The sequence below is a fragment of the Trachymyrmex septentrionalis genome, unplaced genomic scaffold (genome assembly GCF_001594115.1).
Source record: "Trachymyrmex septentrionalis isolate Tsep2-gDNA-1 unplaced genomic scaffold, Tsep1.0 scaffold171, whole genome shotgun sequence".
In the NCBI taxonomy this organism is placed as follows: Eukaryota; Metazoa; Arthropoda; class Insecta; order Hymenoptera; family Formicidae; genus Trachymyrmex; species Trachymyrmex septentrionalis.
In genome coordinates this window covers 471,982-494,681 of record NW_017304876.1, presented here as the reverse complement: position 1 = coordinate 494,681, position 22,700 = coordinate 471,982, and the positions used below count along the sequence as shown (strand labels likewise).

At 29.9% G+C, this 22,700-nt stretch overlaps 5 protein-coding genes across 9 annotated transcripts in view; 3 read left to right on the top strand and 2 right to left on the bottom strand.

The window, feature by feature from the left end:
* Positions 1 to 8,374, top strand: part of LOC108746452 (receptor-type guanylate cyclase Gyc76C-like) — an 87,546-nt gene extending 79,172 nt beyond the window's left edge. Inside the window, exons 6-20 of the mRNA XM_018483237.1 lie at positions 137 to 283; positions 548 to 741; positions 817 to 976; positions 1,200 to 1,354; positions 1,503 to 1,793; positions 1,899 to 2,159; positions 3,446 to 3,517; positions 3,579 to 3,747; positions 3,863 to 4,012; positions 4,125 to 4,464; positions 4,579 to 4,702; positions 5,475 to 5,573; positions 5,873 to 6,017; positions 6,132 to 6,388; positions 6,752 to 8,374. Coding sequence (XP_018338739.1) covers positions 137 to 283; positions 548 to 741; positions 817 to 976; positions 1,200 to 1,354; positions 1,503 to 1,793; positions 1,899 to 2,159; positions 3,446 to 3,517; positions 3,579 to 3,747; positions 3,863 to 4,012; positions 4,125 to 4,464; positions 4,579 to 4,702; positions 5,475 to 5,573; positions 5,873 to 6,017; positions 6,132 to 6,388; positions 6,752 to 7,636 — 3,449 coding nt within the window. The 3' untranslated portion in view covers positions 7,637 to 8,374. The remainder of the gene's footprint in view (positions 1 to 136; positions 284 to 547; positions 742 to 816; positions 977 to 1,199; positions 1,355 to 1,502; positions 1,794 to 1,898; positions 2,160 to 3,445; positions 3,518 to 3,578; positions 3,748 to 3,862; positions 4,013 to 4,124; positions 4,465 to 4,578; positions 4,703 to 5,474; positions 5,574 to 5,872; positions 6,018 to 6,131; positions 6,389 to 6,751) is intronic.
* Positions 8,375 to 11,117: 2,743 nt separating this feature from the next.
* On the bottom strand, positions 11,118 to 12,682 carry LOC108746459 (NADH dehydrogenase [ubiquinone] 1 alpha subcomplex subunit 6). Its single transcript, XM_018483248.1, has 3 exons — positions 12,520 to 12,682; positions 11,673 to 11,788; positions 11,118 to 11,310 (listed from the first exon to the last, which is right to left on the bottom strand). The coding sequence occupies exons 1-3, from the start codon at positions 12,641 to 12,643 to the stop codon at positions 11,182 to 11,184; spliced, it is 369 nt and encodes a 122-aa protein (XP_018338750.1). The 5' UTR covers positions 12,644 to 12,682; the 3' UTR covers positions 11,118 to 11,181.
* A 1,146-nt stretch (positions 12,683 to 13,828) lies between these two features.
* LOC108746457 (geminin) lies at positions 13,829 to 16,780 on the top strand. Of its 3 annotated transcripts, none has more exons than XM_018483247.1 (6): positions 13,829 to 13,988; positions 14,117 to 14,156; positions 14,889 to 15,007; positions 15,997 to 16,124; positions 16,225 to 16,403; positions 16,495 to 16,780. In XM_018483247.1, the coding sequence occupies exons 2-6, from the start codon at positions 14,118 to 14,120 to the stop codon at positions 16,552 to 16,554; spliced, it is 525 nt and encodes a 174-aa protein (XP_018338749.1). In that variant the 5' UTR covers positions 13,829 to 13,988; position 14,117; the 3' UTR covers positions 16,555 to 16,780. The 3 variants fall into 3 exon arrangements, with proteins under 3 accessions (XP_018338749.1, XP_018338748.1, XP_018338747.1); XM_018483246.1 differs by having other exon boundaries at positions 14,087 to 14,156; XM_018483245.1 differs by having other exon boundaries at positions 14,070 to 14,156.
* Positions 16,781 to 17,277: 497 nt separating this feature from the next.
* On the bottom strand, positions 17,278 to 19,657 carry LOC108746455 (multiple inositol polyphosphate phosphatase 1-like). Its single transcript, XM_018483241.1, has 8 exons — positions 19,407 to 19,657; positions 19,021 to 19,331; positions 18,820 to 18,945; positions 18,584 to 18,728; positions 18,384 to 18,484; positions 18,190 to 18,299; positions 17,582 to 17,782; positions 17,278 to 17,497 (listed from the first exon to the last, which is right to left on the bottom strand). Exons 1-8 carry the CDS (start codon positions 19,570 to 19,572, stop codon positions 17,323 to 17,325), a joined length of 1,335 nt encoding a protein of 444 aa, XP_018338743.1. The 5' UTR covers positions 19,573 to 19,657; the 3' UTR covers positions 17,278 to 17,322.
* Positions 19,658 to 19,913: 256 nt separating this feature from the next.
* The window catches only part of LOC108746456 (protein lin-37 homolog), a 4,364-nt gene continuing 1,577 nt past the window's right edge, over positions 19,914 to 22,700 (top strand). Inside the window, exons 1-5 of one of the 3 annotated variants that reach the window (XM_018483244.1) lie at positions 19,914 to 20,101; positions 20,179 to 20,291; positions 20,476 to 20,551; positions 20,865 to 21,000; positions 21,083 to 21,280. In XM_018483244.1, the coding sequence (XP_018338746.1) occupies positions 20,476 to 20,551; positions 20,865 to 21,000; positions 21,083 to 21,280 (410 nt within the window). In that variant the 5' untranslated portion in view covers positions 19,914 to 20,101; positions 20,179 to 20,291. Of the gene's footprint in view, positions 20,292 to 20,445; positions 20,552 to 20,864; positions 21,001 to 21,082; positions 21,281 to 22,700 lie in introns of all 3 variants that reach the window. The other 2 variants (XM_018483242.1, XM_018483243.1) reach the window with 2 other exon arrangements.

Genomic DNA, 22,700 nt, shown 5'->3' with positions numbered 1-22,700 from the left:
CGCACACACACACGCGCGCGCGCGCGCGTAACATATTGAAAAAAAAAACATTTTTATTTATAAAACAGTTACATAACAATTACCATAATATTCTTTGTTCTATTCAATACAAAATATTTACGATTACTGCTTGCAGTTTACATCTTCCTGGGAACGCCAATGTCACTGATAGATATGATGAATTCAATGCAAGGCCAAAGATTGCTGGACAACGGAGAGTATATGGTAATATACGTGGACATGATGACGTATTCGCAACGTGAAGCACAGAAGTATTTGTGGAGTAAGTGAATCTAGGGAATCTTATCAAACGTTTATGTCGGTGAACAGTAGCATCGATAAGTCGATTGCGTAATCGTCAGGAATCTTATGTTACTTATATCGTACAAATATAATGTTACAAAATTAATCTCTTAGTAAATTCAAAATTAAATTATTGTGTATGCACATTTTTTAATCGAAAACCTAAAGATTTGTTATCTAAAAGTCTTGCATAGCAGTTATGTCTCGATTTCACAACAGTAATAATTTGTCATTATTGATACAGAACCCGATCACTACAATAGTTTGAAAAATTGTCTTGAGCCGAAGGATTTTCTGAAGAGAGCACGTTCACTGATGGTTGTAGTGTCGACACCGCCAACGAGCAATTATGAAGAATTTACCAAAAAGGTCCGACACTACAGTACCATAGATCCCTTTAATTTCCATGTTCCTGAACTTCTCAAAAAGTTTGAAAAGGTATTTTTAGATAGTGAATTAATCGTAAATGTTCGTACCACGTCATTTTTATTATATGCTTAATCTCCGTTTCAGTATGTATCCATTTACGCGGCATATCTTTACGATTCTGTCAAGCTATACGCGGAAGCTTTAGACCAATTAATACGAGCTCATCCGTACCATTCTATCGAGGAACTGGCCAAAAATGGCACTCTTATAGTCGAGACAATTATCAAAAGACATACATATTACAGTAAGTAGCTATAATAATGTCAAATAGATATAATCTATATAGATAGAATTAATCTCAAGTGGTTTGCACGATTTAATACTCGACATATCTATGATACGAGAGGAGAGCAATTAGATCGAAGATGAATTGACATAATTCTTAAGTGGATCTCTTCCTTGTTTTTAAACATTGAAGATCGTCTAAAAAAATCTTTATTAAAATTTATCTTTTTTTTGTTTGTTAGGTGTGAGTGGAGCAAAAATAAATTTAGATAAATTTGGAGACTCGGAGGGAAACTTTTCAGTGCTTGCTTTGAAAAAAGAACCATTCCATACTGATAATTTCTCCTGTGATTATCAGATGTTGCCTGTAGGTCAATTCCAGCAGGGTGAAACTCTAGTGAGTGAGTTATTTATAGCGTTTGAAAAATTTTTACGACAGTTCAAAAATAGAAAAAAGGTCATTCCATATTTAAATCATTGAATTATAAAAATGGAAAGTTCTGTGATGGTGTTGAGTAAATACAACATATATTTACATAATACAGGTGTATAAATCTTGGCCAGGCGCTATAGATTGGCCCGGTAAAAATAAACCTGAAGCAGAACCTGGGTGTGGTTTTCTCAATGAACATTGTCCAAAAGATGACACACATCTTCGCAGCATCATTGTCGCTGCAGCATTAGCTATTTTATTGTTTTGCGCCACAGTAGTTACTGTGAGCATATATCGAAGATGGAAAATAGAACAGGAGATAGAAGGATTACTTTGGAAGATTGATCCGAATGAAATACATGGTTATCCCCATCTTGATAACATGATGTCCTCCCCTAGTAAGGTAAATAGCGCGAGTATTATCGCAATTGAGATGGATGACAAAGTGCTTGTTCGTGTGTTGACCTCTTGATGCATGATGTAAGAAATCAATTTCTTTCGATTACAGTTAAGTTTAGTTAGTGCAATGTCCTATGAGTCGAGATGTGGCGGCCAAGTGTTTGCGCAAACTGGACATTACCATGGTGTAATGGTACGGATAAAGGAATTAAAATTCTCAAAGAAAAAAGACATTTCACGGGATATTATGAAGGAGATGCGCATTCTCCGTGAAATTAGACATGGTAATCTCAACTCTTTCATCGGAGCGTGCGTGGAGCCGATGAGGATATTGTTAATTACCGACTATTGTGCCAAAGGAAGTCTTTATGTACGTCATATTGCAATCATGATGACATCCTGTTATTAGTTATTAGCGCCGAGACACTACCGTGTCTCCAGATAATATAGTATTCATATATTATGTACATATACAAGAAAATATTCAATATATTATCGTATACATAAATAAAATAAAATAAAAAGTAAGATCCGACCATGTAAATATACAACATACATATGATAGAGAGCGCCAATAATCGGTCAAAAAATTAGATGTTATAAAATACAACATATATATATTCTTAATTTAAATTTAATTATCTTAGATGTGACAGTCTGAAACAATCGGACATTAATCACAATCGATCTGAGACGCTAATAATATAAATATGATGAAGAACCGAAATATTCATATATAGGAATGTTCGAATTTTTCAGCGCACAGTCACATCTGGGATAATTAAAGGACCCCGCACAAAATTATAGGATTTTGGCCTTCGATGAAATTGGCTGAAACGTTAGTATGTTATAATTCTTGATTCACTGATCAAAAGTGTCCATAGGCACAAAGCTTAAAAATAACTGGTTTTTTTGTTATAGCCATTTGAATTTGATTATTTTATTAATGCTTCGAAATTAAGTTTCTGTAATAAATAAAGAGATTTTAGGTAATATGCCATGCACTTTCACCATCTTCACTCTCACTCCCTCCATCATCCCCAACCCCACACACATACGCCCGCGCGCGTATTTTTATATGAAAAAGGTGCATAAAAATCGAAGTAATCTTTTATAATTATGTATTTAGATTCTGTTAGATCTTTACTTCTCTTACGTGTATCGTTTGAAATGCGTGAGTTCCTTTACCTCTCACGTGCGAGATGCTCACTACCCGAATGTTTCCGTATACAAAAATATCTCTCGGGTACTTGCTGAAGTGGGGGTGGAGGTGGGTGGTGGGAATGAAGTGAGGAGGGACAGTAGATGGCATATTGATATCTAAAATCTCTTCATTTATTACAGAAATTTGATTTTAAGGCATTAATAAAATTTATGTTATACAATTCTTGACTCTGATCTTGACTCAAAAACGCTCATAGGCACAAAGCTTGAAAATGATCTTCTTTTTTGTTATAGCTGTTTAAAATTTTATTTTATTAAATTAAAAATATATATTGTATTTATAACATCTAACTTTGATCATTGACGCTCTCTACCATATGTATGTTGTACATACGTAAATAAAAATTACGTACATAGTGTAAATCGACTTAAAATTTAGATAATAAGATAATAAGAAACAGTGAGAAAGAAAATATATGTCGTATGTTTTAGGACATAGTTGAAAACGAAGATATTAAATTAGATGATATGTTCATTGCTTCCCTCATTCACGATCTTATTAAGGTAAATGTTTTTGAAATTTACACTACATATCGTAAAATTTTAATGCAATTTTATTAAACAGGGCATGTCATATATTCACGAATCTTCGTTGTTAGTATGTCATGGGAATTTAAAGTCGTCCAATTGTGTTGTAACTTCACGTTGGGTACTTCAAGTATCTGATTTTGGTCTTCATAATATGCGTCATTGCGCCGAATCTGACAGCATCGGTGAACATCAGTATTATCGAAGTATGCGGATATTTATTCTATATTTTTATCATTGTATATTTTTCACGTTATTTTAATTATTATATGAATCAAATTATTATTTAATAATGTTTAATTACTATTTATTCCATTGTAGACTTATTTTGGAAAGCCCCCGAGCTATTAAGAAACTCACATGCTCCGATTAAAGGCACTCAGGCAGGAGATATTTATTCTTTCGCCATTATTCTATATGAAATTCTTGGACGCAAAGGACCGTATGGAAATATAAATCTGGAACCCAAAGGTAATTATAATAAGTGGTAATGTGTATAGCGAGGAAGTAATATAAATGTAACATCAATATTCGACTCAAATACAAAAAAAAATTAATGCGATTATTAATAATATTATGACAGAAATCATAGATCGAGTAAAAAGATTTCCGGAAGATGGTGAACCACCGTTTAGGCCCAATTTAAACGTACTCTCCGAGTCGAAAGCAAATTGTGCCGATTATGTCGTTATCACTATCATGGACTGTTGGGCGGAAAATCCAGAACTTCGACCAGATATCAAAATGATAAGGACTAGATTGAAGAGAATGAAAGCTGGATGGCATCGAAATATAATGGATCAAATGATGAATATGATGGAGAAGTATGCGAGCAACCTCGAAGATCTAGTCACCCAGCGTACGGGACTTCTCTTGGAAGAAAAAAAGAAAACTGAAGATCTTCTTCATAGAATGTTACCTAAGTAAATTTTTGCAAACTGACATGCTTATTATCAGTAAAAAATAATAAGTATGACTATAAAATTGATCTGAATGATAAATATATTTACAAAAAAAAAAGTATTATTTCATTTTAGGCCTGTCGCGAATTGTTTGACAAACGGTATTGGGGTAGAACCGGAAGCTTTTGATTCAGTTACTATATACTTCAGTGATATCGTTGGTTTTACTACAATGTCAGCTGAAAGTACACCATTTCAGGTATATATTTTCACTTATTGGTTTATAATTAGTAAAACAAAAATGTTATGAATCAGCCATGCGAGCTAACACAGGTTAGGCGTGTCTGAAATCGTATACTTTATTCTTGAGAAAAATTGATAAACTTTTCAATCTTTTCGATTGGGTCTTGCTCAGTGTAAAAATAAAAATAAAATCGATGACGTATAAATTTAATATAAAAGATGCAATGCGAAGCTAATTGAAGTATCATTTATATATATAAAATGATAATAATGCTGTCAGTCGTATCGAATAAACTTAAATCTAACAAACTTAAATCTAACATTTCAGATTATGTATAATAATGTTAACGATGATATATGAGATAAGACATGTTAACACAAAGACGTTCAAAGAGTATGTTACATGTCTTATTTCATATATTATCGTTAATATTATTATACATAATCTGAAATGTTATATTTGGGTATTTTGTTAGATACGACGGACAGCATCATTATTATCATTTTATGAATACATGTTAATGATACTTCAATTAGCTTCGCATCGCATCTTTTTATTAAATTTATGCATCACTGATTTTATTTTTATTTTACATTGAGGAAGACGCAATGATTGATGAAACGTCAATTTTGTCAATTTTTTTCAAGAATAAAGTATACGATCACACATACCTGTGTTGGCTCGCATTGGCTGATTTACATCTATCCTTGGATTTATTCGTTGGAGCCTATATCAAGATTGATAGTTACAAAAATGTTATTTATGTAATTGATAATTGTGACGACAGGTTGTAAATTTCTTAAATGATCTGTATACATTGTTCGACCGTATAATCAGAGGATACGAAGTGTACAAAGTAGAAACGATTGGAGATGCCTATATGGTCGTAAGTATACTGTTCGAAATTTCGTAATGAATTTAAATATGTATAGAAGCTTGTGATTATTTATATATATATATAATAATAATTGAAAAGTAATGAATAGTTTAATTGAAAACTAAGTTACAGTAGTCTTAAATGTAATGAATGTGTGCATTAAATTTCATGCAAATCCACATAAAATTTTATGGAAAATATATTAAATTTGATATAATATTATGAAATTAATAATATTTTTAATAGTAGCATTTTTATCTAATTAATTACGAAAAAAATGAGTTCCCAATACTTAATACTTTATTCAGGTTTCCGGTCTTCCAATAAGAAATGGAGATCAACATGCTGGACAGATAGCATCGATGTCGCTGGAATTACTTAATGCTGTTAAGCATCATACGATAGCTCATCGACCTCAAGAAACTCTCAAATTACGTATCGGCATTCATACCGGTAAGAAAAGATACATTCAGAAACATACATATACATATGTATATGCATGCATATGTATATATACGCATATATATCATTATGTTGCTCAGTAATAACATGAATATAAAATTACAGGCCCTGTGGTAGCAGGTGTTGTCGGTTTGACGATGCCTAGGTATTGTTTATTTGGAGACACCGTTAATACTGCGTCTCGTATGGAATCTACTGGAGAGCCATTACGAATACATATCAGTAAGCAATGCAAAGAAGCGCTAGATAAGATCGGAGGTTATAAAATCGAAGAACGTGGTTTCATTGAAATGAAAGGAAAAGGAACAGTGAAGACTTACTGGCTTACAGGAGCTACTGTGACACACAGAAAAAACATAGAGGTTTGTGAATAAAAATTAGAATGAAATTTGAATGAATTGTATAAACCATGAATGTATATAGTATAATAAGGATGTATTCTTTCAGAATTGAAGATTTTTTTCTTAATTAACTCTTAAAGTTATTGAAATTATGTAATTATGTCAAATAGTAAATTAGTATCAAGAATAAATTGTAGTATTAAAAATACATTTTTCTCTTTAGAAATTTCCAATTTTAAATTTATTTTAAATTAAAAGATATTTTATATCGTTTATTTTAATATTTAAAATTAATTGATTAATGAGCTTGTTAAATTTTATTTACAATTGAACTTACACTGAAGTTATCGCTCTCTAATGAACTGAATCCTTATGTCTCTACAGAATTCTAACGGGGATGAAAATCTCCTACCGCTGTTCTGCAGACCACGAAAAAGCCCGAAGTTAAGTCCAGACTCGCGATACGCATCACAACTAGAAGGATTAGGCGCCGGTAGTCGCAGACATTCAAGTGTACCATATCCAATTGCAGATGACTCTTCTTCGCAGTGTGAGATATCTAGTCCAGTTTCGCGAATAATATATGCTCGGAAGCTCGAGAGATCTCTCCTGTCTCTGACTGAAAACGTCTCGAAGACCACGCTAAACAACGTTCCAGTTCAGGAAGAAGAAGAAGCACACAGGCGCTTAAATATCAAGTCGGTAGATGATCTATTCATAAATACAGGACCAAAATTTAGGAAGAACGCCCGTGCATTATCTACCATCGCGTCCTCTTCGTCAAGTGACTATCCATCTGAAACTGTCTTACGCGAATCCCGTTCACTTGACCCACTTCCCACTGATATGTATAATAAACGATTCGAATCGCCGAACTTCTGGAAGGAAAACGAATGCACACGGATTAATTTAAAAGCGGACATTTCTGAAAAAATGCTAAATAATAATTATCCTAATGGCAATGTAATAATGATGTCTCATACTGACAGGCTCCCAAATGAAGCAGAGCCACTGTTAGATGACGATAGTACGAACAAGAGAGAAATACGGGAGAAGCGATCACGCTCACTGGATCAGGTGGTATTCGAATCTAGCACGGACAGTGTACCTGATAAAAAGTCGTCTGCGCGAAAGTTATTAGAAATTCCACCTGTTTCAACTATTATCCAGATGTTCAACGGTAATGGATTGCGCAACAGCAATGTCTCTTTAAGAAGAGGAATATTAGCAGGGTATGATAAGCAAACCGAACGTGAAAGTGTAGTCTAATATGCATTCGGGAAAAAAAATTTTTTAATACGAAAAGCCTAAGTAGCAAGAAATAAAATCACTCGTAAAAACTATGCGCTTGCCACGCATGAACTATGTGGAACATTATTTTAGGAATGATAAGCATGATTTATTGTTGCCATCTTTTTTTCTTAAGTGCAATTTATATGTATATGAAAGTTACCGATTACAATGTATATATTTATAATATTTAGTTATTTTACAATTCTTATTATTCTAAAATGTGTGCATCGAAGCGAAAAACAACTTTTACTTTATACAGGACTGCTCTCCTGTTTTCTTTGTTAAGATTTTTAATTCGAATGTATGTAACACACGGAAACAGCAAATTATTTTTAAAAATCATGACCAAAGTACATCACGGACACTTAATTCATCCGACAATTTATTTTGTTTATTAGTATGAAAAAGGAATTCGGATAGTATCGCATATAATCGATGTCAGAATGGTTTAGATCTTTTTTTTTTTATTTTGTAGGTAACTTTTATAGTTTCTACATGAAAATTATTTCTACATGAAAAAGTAATGTAAGTCGTCCGCGCGAAAATTATTAGAAATTTCACCTGTTTCGACTATTATTTAGATATTCTTCAATGGTAATGACGTCTATTATTTAGATATTCAATAATAATATATCGTTTATACAACATAATAAATCTGTAAAGATTACCTTACGAAAAATTTCTCAATGTTTCAATATCGATTATATATATATATATATTGAGAAATATATATATATATGCACACAAAAATTAAATGTGAAACATAAATGTCATATAAGACGTGTGTATATGTAATACATATATATTAGCACACATGTATGTCTATATCTGTAAGTCTATCTTGTTCATTGATGGAAGTAAATTGTCCGTATGGCTGTGAGAAGTAAACTAGATTATACACTTAAGGTGCTTAGTAATATATCATGTTGTTAAATGTATATAACTAAATAATAATATATCAGTGTAAAAAAAAATGTAAATTAAAAAAAATATTACCTCCTATAAGAGATAATTAAAGGACTAAATTCTTTAAACATTTGGCAATACCATTGTTCTCAATGGGCCCCGATAAAAAGTTTTTTAAAATCGAAGTAATTAGATTTCTAACTTTCATAATTTCATGTGATTTAATTTTTTTGATATTGTTCTCAATATTTTTAATGAAATCCATTAACACTCTCTTACAATTACTGACTGGAACCGGAAAATTCCCCTCCAACTGTAAAAGAATTTGAATTTTACAATATAAAATAATATCAATTCTTTTCGCTCGTATAACTTACAACAAATTAACAAATAGTAGTAAAGCCCAGGTCAATACATTAAACGAGCTATAGCTTGGTGTACTAAATAATATTTATTAAAATACAAATTATAATTTTCCGACAAGTTTCAACGGTACGTTTCATTATACTTAGTCCTCATCAGCCGCAGAAATACATAAATATCTAATTATATTAGGGAGGAATATCTCACCTTCGTGTTTCAAAGGACAGTATATCGCAACCACACATATCATATGTAATCAAACTTGATAAAAATAAACGATGTAGTGAAGAGTCATGATTTCGGTTAATAAAAGCGACAAAGGATAGTCAGTATGAATAAACGAATTTCCAGCCATATTAATGATGTAGCTTGATATCAAATCATATAAAAGGTATTTGCATGCACGAGCAGGAATGGTGTAAGACGTAAGCAGTAAGGAAATCGTAAGATTGGATTCGCTACCTTACGGTCTCTACCGTGATTGAGCAATTCGTTTACTGATTACGTCTTACAGCCTTACGTTTTTATATATACCATGAGCTTTACTGGAAACGTGGAGGAGCGCAAAGGGATAATGGAGCGCAAACTGAAGGACACTCCGATGTTTTGTGCAAGGCACACGATTGAAAGAGTAAGCGTAATTAGACGTAATGTAGGCCCGCGGTCCTTTCGCTGTCTCATACATTTGTTACTAGTACGAGTGATATACCCCGGTATTTCGCTCGCCAATATGCAAAGTGTTGTAATTATGCAGAAAAATTTTTAATACGGCAAAAAAATTGTATGCATAATTACGATATTAAATTGTAATTTTAGAGACTCATTGTAATAACTTTGCGTGCATTTATAAATTTGCAGTGTGCAAATGAAATTAATATTTTGTATCGCAAGATTGCAAAATTAAATTTACAGTTAAATATAAGAACATATAATAAATAAAAAAAATAAATAAAAAAAAAGATAATATAATGTAATGCCGCGCGCCGAACGCCAAGGGACACCATTCCTACCAATGCGTGAATATACGTCCTTAATAATATTAGTAGAAAAACTATATATAAATAGAATAAATTATCGTCAAAATTGAAACTATAAAGACATTAAACAGTTTGTAACTTAAAAACTATCTTTAGTACTTAAAAATATATGGTAAACCGATAATAAATTATAACTATGTACGTGTATTATATAAAAATTTTCCATTAGAACAAAAGCACGCGAAACATAAATAACAAACGCTTTAAATTTATAATGCCAATTCACAAAATTAAATAATTATCAAGGAATAAAGAATAAAGGTTACGCAACACTTACATTAATATAAATGTAAATTTGAATTTTCTTCTGAATAGTCGTATCTGATAAATTAATGAATCAACCCTCCCTTATTGTTTGCAATGACGACTTAATAAATCTTTCTAAAATTTCTTTGGGTTCCAATTTTATCTCCAGTTGATCATTCGTTGCAAAACCATATAATGAATATCTAGGTTCCTCAGAATAATTCATTGTGATTATTATTATTATTATTATTATTATTAGCCTAGTTTACCCCCATCGAGGGTTTAAACCGGATCAGAAAGTAATAATCAACCAACTGCAGTCGAGCAGTTTCCCTGTCGTTTGATTGTAACAGGGGAATATTCGACTGTTGGTTAGTTATTATATTCTGATCCGATTTAAACCGAGTATAGATGTAATAAACGTTTACAGTTTCAACATTCTGATAAATTGATATAAAATATTAATTTAATTTAAAAACTTAACGTTAACATTGTATTATATGACATGTTTCGGCATTATAAAAATATTGTTGCAAGTAGGAAGAAAAGCATCCCGATGGAAATGTGTGTACGACGTAATGAGAGTGAAAAAAGTATGAACAACTCCTCCAGTTTCGTAATTGCAGAATCAAGGTATCTAAATTATTATTTATTATTACATTTTATACAATATATAACAGTGTGCATTTATTGAAAATATCTCGTGTTTGCAAACAGTCAGTTATCATATCGGATCTAGAATGTGTACGTAGGAATTTGTATACTAAGTTTTTTAAAAATAAAATCGACTAATTTAATTTAATATTCTTAAGGGGAGAGAATTTGAAAATGTTGGATCGCTGGCCACCCTGAAATTTTCCTTTTATTTTTAAGAAAAATATTTATATCTATATTTATATATTTATTTTGTTTTTTTTTATACAATCACATGTTTCTATGATACATCTCGTAAACTAATAGCAGAATAAATTAATCCCGGCCACTGAGAAATTTTGACATGAAATCAGTTGGCTTTTTTTCCCAAGTTTCTTTCCAATAATGCATAAGTCCTCCTGTAGGTTTCCACATATTAGCTACTTCTTGCAACTCCATTTGACCCTGTAAAATTATATAACTTTATGTGTTGTATCATAAGTAAAATTTAATTATTAAATCGGTATAAATACTATCGTTTTTATATTTTGATTAATAAATTATATGCAACATTTATTTTATCATATCATGGCCATGTTCTGACATACGCACTATCAGTATGAAAAATATAGTACACATAATAAATTATAGATTTTCAGTATAGGAGTGTATGCTGGAACAAAACCTATAAAATTTTTTCAACAGTATATATGCATATATTACATACATCATGAATATTATTTGTAGATAATTAAAATTATGTTAGTTGCTGGCATCTATTTACATAAAAATTAATGTATATACTCAAAAGAGATTCTTATTCTTACCTTTATAATAAGTTTGTCTATAATCCGTAAATCAGTAAGATGAGCATGACGTTTAAACTCCTCACGTATCTTTTGTTTACAGTCTACTTCATTTTTGGGAATATCATAAGTTAACACTGCAAAAAAAGAAGTGATTGTTATACCCCAGACAGCCGAATGCAATGTATTTTCTAATATGTTGCCGAAAATGTTACAGCAATCAATTTCGACAAACTCAGGACAAGATAAGACATCATTATGTTTGTTGAACTCAATGGAATTCGAATTCTTGCAAATTAATGGCAACATGTCAGCATGAATATCCTCAACAACAATTTGTGTCATATTGTCAGCATTTTGTTAGCAACGAGCTGCAATTAAAAAACTTCACAGCTTGAAGACATATTTGTAGCAACGCATAGAAATCATTATACATGTTCTGTTGCTGTCATGTTTTCATCAAGATGAAACGATTAATTATTCATTACTAACATGTTGCTGTCATATTGCCGACAACATAATGTATAAACGACCATTGCTTACAGTTTGCTCTAAGAAATTTTGACAATTAATTACGTATATAAGCAATCATGTAATAAATTCATAATGTATCCTATTTGATGTCAGCAAATATATAGCAACATATGCAATGCATTATAGTTATATCACGCTTGGCTATCTGGGACGTTTGAGAACGTAAAGTATGAAATAACAAGATAACAATGGCTTTATGTAATTGAAAATATTGTTTTATATTATTGTGAAAATAAACATAATTAAGAAAGTAACGAATTTGGCTTTTACAGATTACAGGTTATGTAATGAAAAAGCTTGCAATTTGTAACATATGACAGTGAGAGTCGCGTACTTGAGATTGGTACTTGACGGATCCATGCTTTGTACAATGTAAGCACCTTTCGACGCGCATCTTCTCGATTAATAGATAAAATTGGTTTCACTTGACGAACAACACTCGTAGCTCGACTAGCCATTTTAACTAATTCCGTCGACACTCAACTTAGTCGACACAATCAACTTATCAACTACAGATTACTGAGTGCAGACTGCACTCGGCCGTCGATCGCCAGCGATCGGCAAGTCTGCTGTCGTCGCGTCGCGTTACCGTCGCACAGAGGGAAATAAACGACAATTAACTGCTACTGCTAATTAACTGCAAAAATCGCTACAGACTGTAATTCTTTGATCGAAAGGAATTTTTTTTTAATCAATTGTTAATAAATCCCAAAGAAAACTGTAGAATTGGATTTTTTAAAAAGACCCTCTAAAGTGTGCAATATTAATAACAATCTGGAAATTATTTTTTAGTTGAATTATTTGAATTGATGTGCTTTTTGCACTAAGCTATCTTATATGTATTTTTTGTTGAATACGAATTTGATATGTTCAAATTAAGATTTCATTGACAGTATCGATAATTAATTGTCAATGTCGCTTTTAATTTTAGATGAGCATTTTGGATGGAGCATATTTTTTACTTGAGATATTTTGTACTTTGTATTCTTTTGACACTTATTTATTTATTAGTACAGATATATTTATTGCAGTACTTAATTATACATATTTTATTTTTGATGATTATATGCAAACAACTCTATTATCTCCTTGATAGAAATAGGCATTAAGAACATAAAATTATTGGTTGTCGCGTTCTGTGTGCAGAAACCAAAACTATATTTTTCTAGCCAGGAGCGGGATTCCGTAACTGTCTTTACACGCTTATCGACAGTCGTGCAGCTTTTTCACCATATAAAATATCTGTGTAACGACAATTGTCGGCAGGCATGTAAAGACAGTTACAGAATAGGAGTCCTGACTTCGATTGTAGGATGTTAGAGGGTCTTTACATAGGAAGGATAGTCGGTACGTTTCTATCTTATGGATTTAACAGACACGAACCACATCTACTTTTAATGATTTTATCAATAGTGTTAGAAAATAAATGTAGAGAGAGAGAGAGAGAGAGAGAGAGAGAGAGAGAACGAGAGAGTTGCAAACTGCTTCTCCTCTGATTGGCCACGGTCATCAAAATTACATGGAAGAGATTGGTGAAAACTGATCACATGCCTCTATCCTGATTGGAAAGGGCATTAAAACTCTATTATCAGTTTACCAGTCTCTTCCTCTGACTTGGCTCTCTAGGCTTTATATATCTAAGACTCTAGTCTAACTGCAGTTCCCGCCACAGCTGATCTAAATCGTTTTACATGAGCTGCGAAAACTGTCTGTACCGTTTCAAACTGCTTAGCCAGACTGGTCTAGAGCATTTATATTTTTCAAGATTCGTGTGATTAAAGATAACTGAAACTAACCAAAAAGGTAATTAAAACTTTATTCAAGTGATAAACGCCACGCCATATTATTTGTGAATAAAATAGCTGTTTTCATACGCCGATCAAGTATTATCTTCTCTTCAGATCTTGAATTATTACTTTTGTAACTTGTAAGATGAAACCGGTTACTGGTGCTGAAACAGTTACTTCTGAGGTTAGTGTATCTATTTCTCTTTTTGCATGAAACTCTAAAAAAAAATGATGTTACAATGTGTCATTTTATATTATAAACTTTTATTCGAACGAAAAGAATATATATAATATTTTTACAATATATTTATACTCTTGAATATAATATTCCAAATATGCAAAACCGGAAGGTCATTTCAACTGTTCAATCATATTTATGATTGAACAGTTATAGGTACATATAAAAAAAAAATTTCAATTTGTTTCAGTTTATTGAATTTTGTTAATGTTTTTAATGTTAATTACAAAAATAGCTGTTCAACATTCATATTACAATTAATTATTATCGTAGAAAATGTGTTGTATTTTACTTTGGATTAAGAATATATATTTGTAGTGTAGAAAACATTTGATTATAAATTGTATTTCTGTTTATTACTGTATATTGTTATAAACAGATTTTAAAAATTGTTATTTAATAATAATATATATTTTTAATAAGATTTATTAAAAATTCATCTATATATCATTATACATACTTAATATTCTTCCTAGATGGAAAATATATTATATATTATAGACAAAATTTATAAAGTTATTACAAACATGTTTAAGAAAAGTATATTTATATAAGTTAAACACAAGTTATAATATTTGTATGTAAAATAAATGAAATAATCTACTAGAGTATATCATAGTTACAATAGTTTAATAGAGTGTCATTTCTTTAAAAAATTTATCTTTTCTATTGAAACAGGATAAAGTTAGAAAATCTTTACATGAACTCCAGCCCTCAGCTATTGATAAGGAAACTTTAGTTGGTGCTGATAGAATGATCAAATCTACTCAACAAACAAAAGAAGCAAAATCAAAAAAGTAAGTTAATTTATTTTTCTTACTTGAACATATAGAGACTGAGTGCAAGGACACAGTCAAATACAGTTAGTAATGGGTACCAAGATGCTTTTGAATTAGTTCGAATATATCATAAAAAATGTGAATTAATTAGAATTTGAATTAATATGATTTGAAATTATACAATCTTAAAAGTTATTATACAATCTTAAAGGTTTTGAAAAGTTTTGAATGCTTTAATAAATTTTAAAGTGAATAAAATTTTAGTGAGTAAAAATATTAAATAAATATAAATAATTATAATACATCAAAGAAATGATGTTCAAATCAAAGAAACTTTTTTTTAACCTTTATAGCAAGTTCAAATTACTTCAATTCAAACAAAATTTTGTTTAATTAAAGAAATTAAAAATTATCAAGATTTATCAAGATTTATGAAGACTTTCAAAATCTATCAAGACTTTCATGTCCTATCAAGAATTTCAAAATCTATCAAGACTTTTAAGAGTGTACATTTTTAAATAATATTCAAAATGTTTTGAAGCAGAGCAATCACTAAATTGATTAAAATTTTACAAGAGATATGATTGAATACCTATCATTAGACACAGTGTAACACAGTGAATCATTACATCCTTGTTGTTTGCCTATATTAAACAAGGATGAAATGATTCACTGTTACACTGTACCTGACTGTGTCCTTGCTGGTAAACGCTCATTGTAATAAATATTTGTAAATATATTTACATTTTTACTTTTTGCCTAATAAGAATACATGGAGAAGAGGTGATTTCTTAAGCCGGTTCTACATTAGTTGCAAGTCGATCGCAAATTTGTTGCAACAGCCAATCTGAAGCTTGCATTTTGAAATCAACGCTTCATATTGGCTGTCGCAACAAACTTGCGATCGGTTTGCAACTAATGTAGAACCGGCTTTATAAAATAATTATTTGAAAGAATGATAAAATTTTATAGAAAAAATTGAAGTTAAGTCTATATATATATTTTAGAAATGTACCTACAAAAAAGAAAAAAGATACTTCTAAAAATCAAGTGAAAGTGACAACCAGTAACAAAGCTATTCAAACTGTGAAAGAGGAAAAGGGAGAAATTGACGCTGAGGATCTAATATGCACAGGTACATTTAAAATAATATATTCTATTTCTCCTTTTCTTTCTATATATTTTTAAATTATAAATACATAAAAGATATGAATTTATTAAAACATTTCTTTCAGATATAGCTGGTCCAAGTGAAAATTACTGGCAAGTATTAGCTGAAAGAAGGCGATTAGCGCTTAAGGATACTTTAGAAGAAAATAAAGAACTTGCAAAACGTAATGAAAAGTTAGAAGAAGAAAGTCGTATTTATAAACTAATGTTGGATGAAGCAAGAGCTCTTATTGAAGTGTTACAGGTAATATTATATTTCTATTGCATTGATACTATATATTTAGCATCAATTACTATTTTATAATTATATATATATGTTATGTATTTTATTGCAGGAGATGATGGGAGATGACAGAAACGATATAAATAATTCATTAGAAGACAGTGTCCTTTAATTTACGAGTTGATTTCTTAAAGTTATAACGGAGGTCAAAAATTTCTATATAAAAATGTTGAACGCATCCAAACTCACAAAAGTCAATATTTTAAATCAAAGGATTCTTGAGTAAATTGTGAAAAAGTAGGCTATACATACACACATACTGTATTCAATAGTTCCACTATTGAAATTATTATTATAACTATTTCCAAACGTTATATCTTAGACAGAGAGATACTAAATGTAACATTTAATCTTCATCAAAATATATTTTATTGTAAAGGTTTGGATGCTTTCAACAATTTTGAATAAAAATTCGCTAGTTAAGTATTTGTTAATTTACTGTATCGTTCCTTTCTTATAATTATTTATACTGTCAAAAATGTAGATTAAAATCGTATTCATTATTCAATATACATTTTTTATCAACTTATTCCTCATTAGTTTTGTAGACAAGTACACTAATATTGTACGCGGAAATAAATTTAATTTAATACTAAAAACATTGTCACTACATATCAATAAAAAGAAATCTAATGATGATTGAATCATTTATTATTTAAGTACATAGTCAGATACACAAAATAAATTTCGATTTTACTGTACATTTTAAAAAATATTCTGAATCCATCATAAAACGAACCAGGTACGTTTCAGTAAAACTTCTTAGAAAAATATCTTCTTCTAAAATTAAACTTTTTTCACATATTTTTATTTAGATATGTAAATAAATAGAATGCATATGCATATGTATATGGCATTACTGCAAAAATATTTTTTTGCATCAATTGCCTTGTTTTGTTATATGGCACATAGCATCAAACTGACATTCTTCATCGCGATCTGGATATATTGCTTTCATAATATTTAATGGACATGGCATGTCTTTCGGACAGCCTGGTAAATATACCGGTCGTTCCTGAAGCATGAATAAGACACTGGGTCCGTAATATTCGCAACTAAAACGAGAGTAATTAGGTAATTATATATGACAATATATTATGTAATATGTATAATTTCATGATTTTAAAAAAGAAACATACTCATACAAAACAAATGCCATGTTAGTTGCAAACGTATCAATAATACTACTCCTCCAAGCTCTTTTATCTTCTTTCTTGCGTAATACGAAGGAGTCATGCGTTAAAGGATGCGCATCTTTGGCTAGTCCGAGTAACGCTATTAATTTTAAAATTGTGCCAGAATGTGTAAAATAAGCTGTTGTCACTGCCGCTTCATTAGATCTGAGAAATAATAACATTCTTATAATATATTGGACTGTGTTCAAACTTTATCCGGATATACCCATGTATCATTTTATCTTTGATAATACATAGATGTATCCAGTGAGGTTTCTAAACGTAGTCCTACACAATTGAAATATATTTAATTGGCAAGATTTACAATTAGACAAAATGATTCCACAAATGTTTAGAATAAAGCTGCATTAAAATTGCAATCTTATATTTATGAACTAAATATTATTGATTAAAGTTTTCTCTTTAATTAATGAAAATCTCTGATATGTAAGTAACTCAAAAAGATTTAAAGCATCCTCCTGTTTTTGTTATTTTTACTGAAAGATTGCAGTAAGAAAAACACAAGAACTTTATATTAGATTGATTATTGCAATGCATATAAATTTGCATACCCAAAGAAATCAAACATATCTTTTAAGACAGCACACGCTTGCTCATAAGTCAATGGATAGCCATATCCGTCGATCCAATAGAATTCTAAATCTTCTATGTATTCAAAGATCTATAAAATATGAATATAGAATTGAATGCATAATGAAATTTTTATCCGTATAAAAAACATATTTTACTTTAATTTAAATCTTACTTTGAAATCATTTGATGAAAATATTTTACACCAGGGAGATATTATATTTTGATTTAAAGCAGTTTCAAAAGCACACGTTGTGTACATTAAATTTACAGTTTCTGAAATATCGATTGTATATAACAATTGACATATAAATATTAGCAGCAATCAATTGATATTTATTTAATTTATACACAATATATTTAATAAATACTAACCATAATCAATATTGAGACCAATGCGCTTCTTAATATTGTCTACCATATTTCTAACAATTTTGCTATCCAAAAATTTCGTTTTCTCTAATTTTGCATCTAAATTCTTGTCAACTTCTTGGCGCCAGCGAGGACAAGCTTTATAAAACTAGGAACACAGAATAATCATGTACCTAAAGAACTAAAAAAATTAGGAGCAGAGTAAATTGCATGAGAATTTAAAAATAATGAACTCTTACTCTTATCACTCGATCTCGATATACTGGTAATGGATACCAAACATTTTTGCTATTATGCCAACCAAATAAACCAACAGCAAAATGTCTTGCACTCTCTTCTGTACGTTGTGTGGCAGTGAATCTAAACTGAAATTCAGCTGGTGATGAAGGAAGAAATATAGAATATGTATCTAATATATTTGGATTTTTCATTGTACATACTTTATATGTTTGATTGTTAAAAGCTTCTGGCATTAGAGATGGAAATCTTGCCTGATATCTTTCTCCGAGATCAATCATTTCATTTTCTCCTTCCACTGCCAATTTCATCATGTTTCCTTGAGTAAATGATAGTTTCCATTTTTTAAACAGAGCTGCTTCATCAGCTGACAAATTTGTTGCTGCGTTCTTATAATTTTTTAATATTACATGTTGCAGCTCTGGTAAGTCTTCTATCATACGAGGTATATACTTCTTGCCTGGATATCGAGTTCCATGACGAAAAATCAACCAAATCTTTTTCTCCACACAATCTGTAAATCAAATGACGATAAATACACATTAAGAGTTTTATATGTGCATCAAAGATATTAATGATATTATAATACCTGGATATTCTAATGTTGATTCATCATAATTAGCTACACATCTATAAGGAGTTTTCGAGCCTAATCTACATCTGTAACTGTCATTACGCTTAGAATTATCAGAAGCAAGAGAAATATCTACTACCATACAAAATATAAGAATTTTAGCAGATAATTTCCAAAGCATTCCGAAGTCTTATAGCGTCATAATCATATCACACTCCACAGATATAGTAAATATATATATGTACTTTTTTCTTAGTTATTTAACATAATACATTCTAATATAATAGTTTCTTTTATCTGCAATAAAAGCATTTTATCAGTGATAACTTCGTCATAACAATACTATATACGCCACGTAGTATCCACATTGCTTAAACTTTTTCGAACGCTGTGTAGAGTATGACGTCAGTGCTATAGATTTTTTTTTCTCCACGCATGTGATTCTATTTCATTCCAAGTGCAGAAAGTACAGTAGTGTAGCTGAACTTATTGTTCATTTCTCTTTTTCTATCCAACTGCAACCGTTCACTGCGCTGCACTGTGCAGGCATGAATTGAAATGTTAAAGAGGCTAAAGAGTGAGGTTATTTGTTAGTTTACTTCTGAAAAATCTAGTAGAATAAGTATAACTAACTAGAAGTATATGGAAGTAAATGCGATTTTTATTGAACAGTAGTGCAGTCGTTATTGTCTAATATAATCATAGGAAAAGTAAGACGAAATTTGCTCTCTGTGATGTTCTATATTGTTTTGCAACACAAACTACAGTATTTAACAATTTGTTACAGGTATATACAAAATATATTCTTGCACTAAACGAATGCAAGCCAAAGTACCGATGAATTCAAATTTAAGATATTAACAGTCAAATAATTATTCTGTAGTTCAAGCATCGTTGAAAGTAATTTTTTTTTGTTTTACAGAATTTATATAAATTTTTTTATTAATTAATTATGATAAATTAATGGTACATTAACAATTATCTTAATAGCTCATATTATATGTAGCTTTACATTTAAATAAATGTGTATTAACATTAAATTTTATTAACTTAGATTAATCTAAAACTTTGATAATATGATTAGATGGGGAAGAAAAGAAATATTCAACCTCCACCAATAACGCCAGGACGGATAAAAGTAGAAATAAAAAATGAAATAGGTAATGATAAAACAACAAATTATTGCAAATTATATTGATATATTAAATATTATATAACTGATTATGTTTATAAATAACAATAAATAAAGGGCAAAGTAAGAGTCAGCGCATTTCTTTAAAAAAGTCATACAATTAAAAGACATTTAACAAAATAAAAGTCACACAATTAAAAGAATAAATTAACAAATACAGAAAAAATAAAAATGACTTTTTTAAAGAAATGCACTGACTTTTACTTTGCCCTTTATTTATTGTTATTTATTTTATATAGGAAGAGTCCTTAAATTTTTGTTATTTGATTATATTTATATAGGAGATAGTGATGTTCTTGTAGCAAGGGATCGTTTAAAAGGTGCTCTTCGAGAATTATTACACCATAGTGACACTGGTTCATCAGCAGAATCAGATGACAGTCCTATTTCGGATTATAAACATCCCATGAAGAAAATGTAAATCTCAAAATCTATTTATAATTATGTTAAGATAACATTATTCGAGATAAACTAATTTTTCAGTAATTGTGACATTTAGGACAAAATCCATGAATGTTCCACGGAGAGTCAGACGTCGTCGGCCAATACAGACTGATACAGCGTTCCATCATACATATGTGATGAAATTATTTGATCGCAGTGTCGATTTAGCTCAATTTCGAGAAGACACACCACTGTATCCAATATGTCGTGCTTGGATGGCCAATCAACCGAGAAATCCTCATTTGGCCCCTAAGTGAGTAAAATTATATAGATACTATTTATTTTACTGATAATATTTGTTTTGCTATATATTATGATATATATTTGTTTTGATATATATATATATATTTGTTTGATATTATATTAAGTTTTAAGTGATTCTCTTTTAAAATATTTTATCATACTGTGGAATTTTTCATGTGTATGACAATTAATATTATATTTCTTAATTATACTACAATACTTTTTTTGCATTTCTTGTAATTTAAAAACTTATATATAACAAGAATGCAAAAGACAATATTTTAGTGATTAAATTAAACAGGCCAGGTAGTTTGGAGGGTCAAAAAATCAATGATTTTTGTATGAATTTTTTTATGAAAAAATGGTTACAGCTATCAATTTTACGTTTGAACCTATATTTTATTTGCACTTTATGCAATAAGTATGAATTATTATTAATTAAAATGTGTTGAAATGTTTGAGAGGAAAACGTATCCACATGGGGTTTTGTTAAATTGCTGACATTGTGCAGCCAAAACTAATCTGAAATAAAAAAATCAAATTGATTTGTAATTATTAATGTTGAATGTATACAGTAAACCTAACAAAATTATTAAAAAATCGCACAATTTGTTAAAATTATAAAAAAAAGATCCTTTTTTGATAATTATTTTTCCCATTAAATTGCTAAAAAACTATTACTGTTTTAAAAAATTTATTATTTTTTTAGCAAATAAATTAAGGAGAAATAGCCCATGTGAACATGCACAGGATACTTTTTGTTTGGAAATTGTCATATATTAAAAAATAAATAAATAGGTTACAGACGTTTCAACATCATAATTGTGTCCTCTTCAAGTGCGAACATAATATAGACCAGTATATAAAAGCATTCCAATAAAATAAAATAAGATTGTCAACAGTAAAAAGTTATCAGAATTGAAAAAACATCGTTAAACTGTAAAAACTCAATACTATCTTCGTCTGCCGTATCTTGACGGATACTCAAACTGATAAGGAAGTCACTATAATAAAATAAAGTAGAATAAAAACTTTGGTTCAATATCAGGTTCAATATTTAAATCATAAAAGTAATTAGTTAAAATAATGTTTTTTTTCTTTACTTAAGAACAGATTAACGATATTCTATATAAATTGATCAGTAAACGCTGAACATAAAATTACGAATGAGAGATCAAGACAAAGAATTGTTTATAACAAGTTAAAAATCCCGAAGTGGCATCTATAAACAAACAAGATCATTATAAAGCGGGCTATTTCTCCTTAATTTATTTGTTAAATATTGGAATTTTTGAATAATTTATTATTTTTTTTAGGTTTACCGTATGGAAAAAATAGTTTTAATAGTTTTAACGTATAAAAAATGATGATCAGTGCGTTAAGCCGTTTTCTCTCTACAATGTCAGCAAATTTGAAAAAACACGTTTCAA

Bases quoted from the DNA above. Each gene is read 5' to 3' on its own strand.
- LOC108746459 (XM_018483248.1), bottom strand. From the start codon at position 12,643: ATGGCTAGTCGAGCTACGAGTGTTGTTCGTCAAGTGAAACCAATTTTA. The intron at 11,789-12,519 runs GTACGCGACTCT...CTTTTTTTGCAG, and splicing joins CCGTCAAGTACCAATCTCAA to TGTTAACTTATGATATTCCC. The intron at 11,311-11,672 runs GTAAGAATAAGA...ATAATTTTACAG, and splicing joins TAGACAAACTTATTATAAAG to GGTCAAATGGAGTTGCAAGA.
- LOC108746455 (XM_018483241.1), bottom strand. From the start codon at position 19,572: ATGCTTTGGAAATTATCTGCTAAAATTCTTATATTTTGTATGGTAGTA. The intron at 18,300-18,383 runs GTAAGATTTAAA...CATATTTTATAG, and splicing joins TTTCATCAAATGATTTCAAA to ATCTTTGAATACATAGAAGA. The intron at 17,783-18,189 runs GTATGCAAATTT...ATTATTTCTCAG, and splicing joins GATATGTTTGATTTCTTTGG to ATCTAATGAAGCGGCAGTGA.
- LOC108746457 (XM_018483247.1), top strand. From the start codon at position 14,118: ATGAAACCGGTTACTGGTGCTGAAACAGTTACTTCTGAG. The intron at 16,125-16,224 runs GTACATTTAAAA...CATTTCTTTCAG, and splicing joins TGAGGATCTAATATGCACAG to ATATAGCTGGTCCAAGTGAA. The intron at 16,404-16,494 runs GTAATATTATAT...ATTTTATTGCAG, and splicing joins CTCTTATTGAAGTGTTACAG to GAGATGATGGGAGATGACAG.